The 1,506-nt window shown below is 59.3% G+C and overlaps 1 protein-coding gene across 1 annotated transcript in view; it reads right to left on the bottom strand.

Annotated features, from left to right (window-relative positions):
- LTBP4 (latent transforming growth factor beta binding protein 4) overlaps positions 1-1,506 on the bottom strand; it is a 41,101-nt gene that overhangs the window by 33,902 nt on the left and 5,693 nt on the right. Inside the window, exon 6 of the mRNA XM_006140497.1 lies at positions 916-1,028. Within this exon, the coding sequence (XP_006140559.1) occupies positions 916-1,028 (113 nt within the window). The remainder of the gene's footprint in view (positions 1-915; positions 1,029-1,506) is intronic.

Here is a 1,506-nt window from a genome sequence, read left to right as displayed (position 1 = left end):
AAGGCAACAGGTGGGGGCGGGCGGGTTCCCCCAAGACAGAACTAAATCCGTAAAGAGGAAATCCCACAAAGAGTAGACGGGGCCACATCTGGGGAGACAACTAAAGGTTGATCCTCGGTCTTAGGCACAGAGAAAAAAGCTTCATCTAAGTAGGGGGGCTATCATAGTACATGTGGACAGCCAGGTGGCACATCTGAAGGAGAGAAGGGTCCGCGGACCTGGGCACGTGGAGGTAGTGGGGTGTCTGGATCCTGGGGAGGAGTGAGGGAGGCGCATTTGAAGATGCAGCCTCATCTGGCTAGGACTCTCCACACCTGGTGGGAGAAGTCAGGATGGGCGGTGGATTGAGGCTGTGGGCGGGGGTCCTCACATCTGGCCAGAGGCCCACATCTGGAAGACTTTAGGCAGGAGGGGACACATCTGGGCCAAGGCCACAGCAGGAGGGGGACTTTTGAGGGTAGCCGAGATTAGTGACTGTTCTAGCCCAGGGTCGAACTGGAGTGGAAGGAGGCGGTAGGGAGGAGGGGGAAGCCTTTGGCCCCCAGCCGCCCCGCAAATCTTGGGCGTTCGGTGCCCAGGCAGGCGCCAACCCGTACAATCGTTTTTGTTGTCTGGGCTAGTTGGGCCGCTCTCTCCGCCGGGCCTGCGCCCCCCTCTTCCACCGCCGGGAGCCCGGACGCTTGGTTTCCCGGCCCCGCCCCTGTGGGTCAGCGCCGCTGGCCTGTGCCTGGTTCTGTCCCGGACTCACCTCCCGCAGCCGGACACCGGGGTCCCTAGAGGGGACCACGTCCTGGGGGGGGATACTGAACTACAATGGGGGGGCGGGTAGGTGGCGGCTGAACCGTGGGAACCAGACGGCTTTATCTGGCCCGGAACCCCCCGCCCCCAGGGCGGAGGAAAGGCGGATGTTCTTACCCGGGGCCTGGCCCCCGGGGGCGCGCTGCGGGGGCCTCTTTCTCAGCAGTGCCCGGCCCCCTGGCCCGCGGGGCCGCCGCCGCTTCAGCAGAGCTTGGGCCTCCTGCAGCCTGGATAGGAGTACAGAAACGGTTGTCACCGCGGTTAAGCCGACCTCCGCCCTGGCTGGGAAGGACCTCCCATGCCAGGAGGTCTCTCAGTAGAGGTTCTGGCCAACTCCACCCTCCAAACCCATTTATGGGGATCAGACCTTGACTGTTCTTTAGAGGCTTAGAGAGAAAGAGACCAAGAGGGTGAGGCAAGCCAAATTGAGGAGGGGAGACAGAGGACAGGAGACTTAGACACAGAAAGTCAGAGATAGGCAGTGAGACAGAGAGAAAGAGAAAAAGAGTTCATCAGGGAGAATCACAGGAGACAGAGATTGAAAGAACAAATACAGAGTTGGACACAGGGACAGGGCCAGAGATACAGCCTGAAAGACCAAGAGACCGAGAAGAGCAGAAAAAAAGAATATATATATATATAGAGAGAGAGAGAGAGAAAGAGAGAGAGAGAGAGAGAGAGAGAGGAGAAACCCAGAGAAATGGTAGA

The sequence above is a fragment of the Tupaia chinensis genome, unplaced genomic scaffold (assembly GCF_000334495.1).
Source record: "Tupaia chinensis unplaced genomic scaffold, TupChi_1.0 Scaffold000037_18, whole genome shotgun sequence".
Taxonomy (NCBI): domain Eukaryota; kingdom Metazoa; phylum Chordata; class Mammalia; order Scandentia; family Tupaiidae; genus Tupaia; species Tupaia belangeri.
This window is presented reverse-complemented; position numbering and strand designations above follow the sequence as displayed.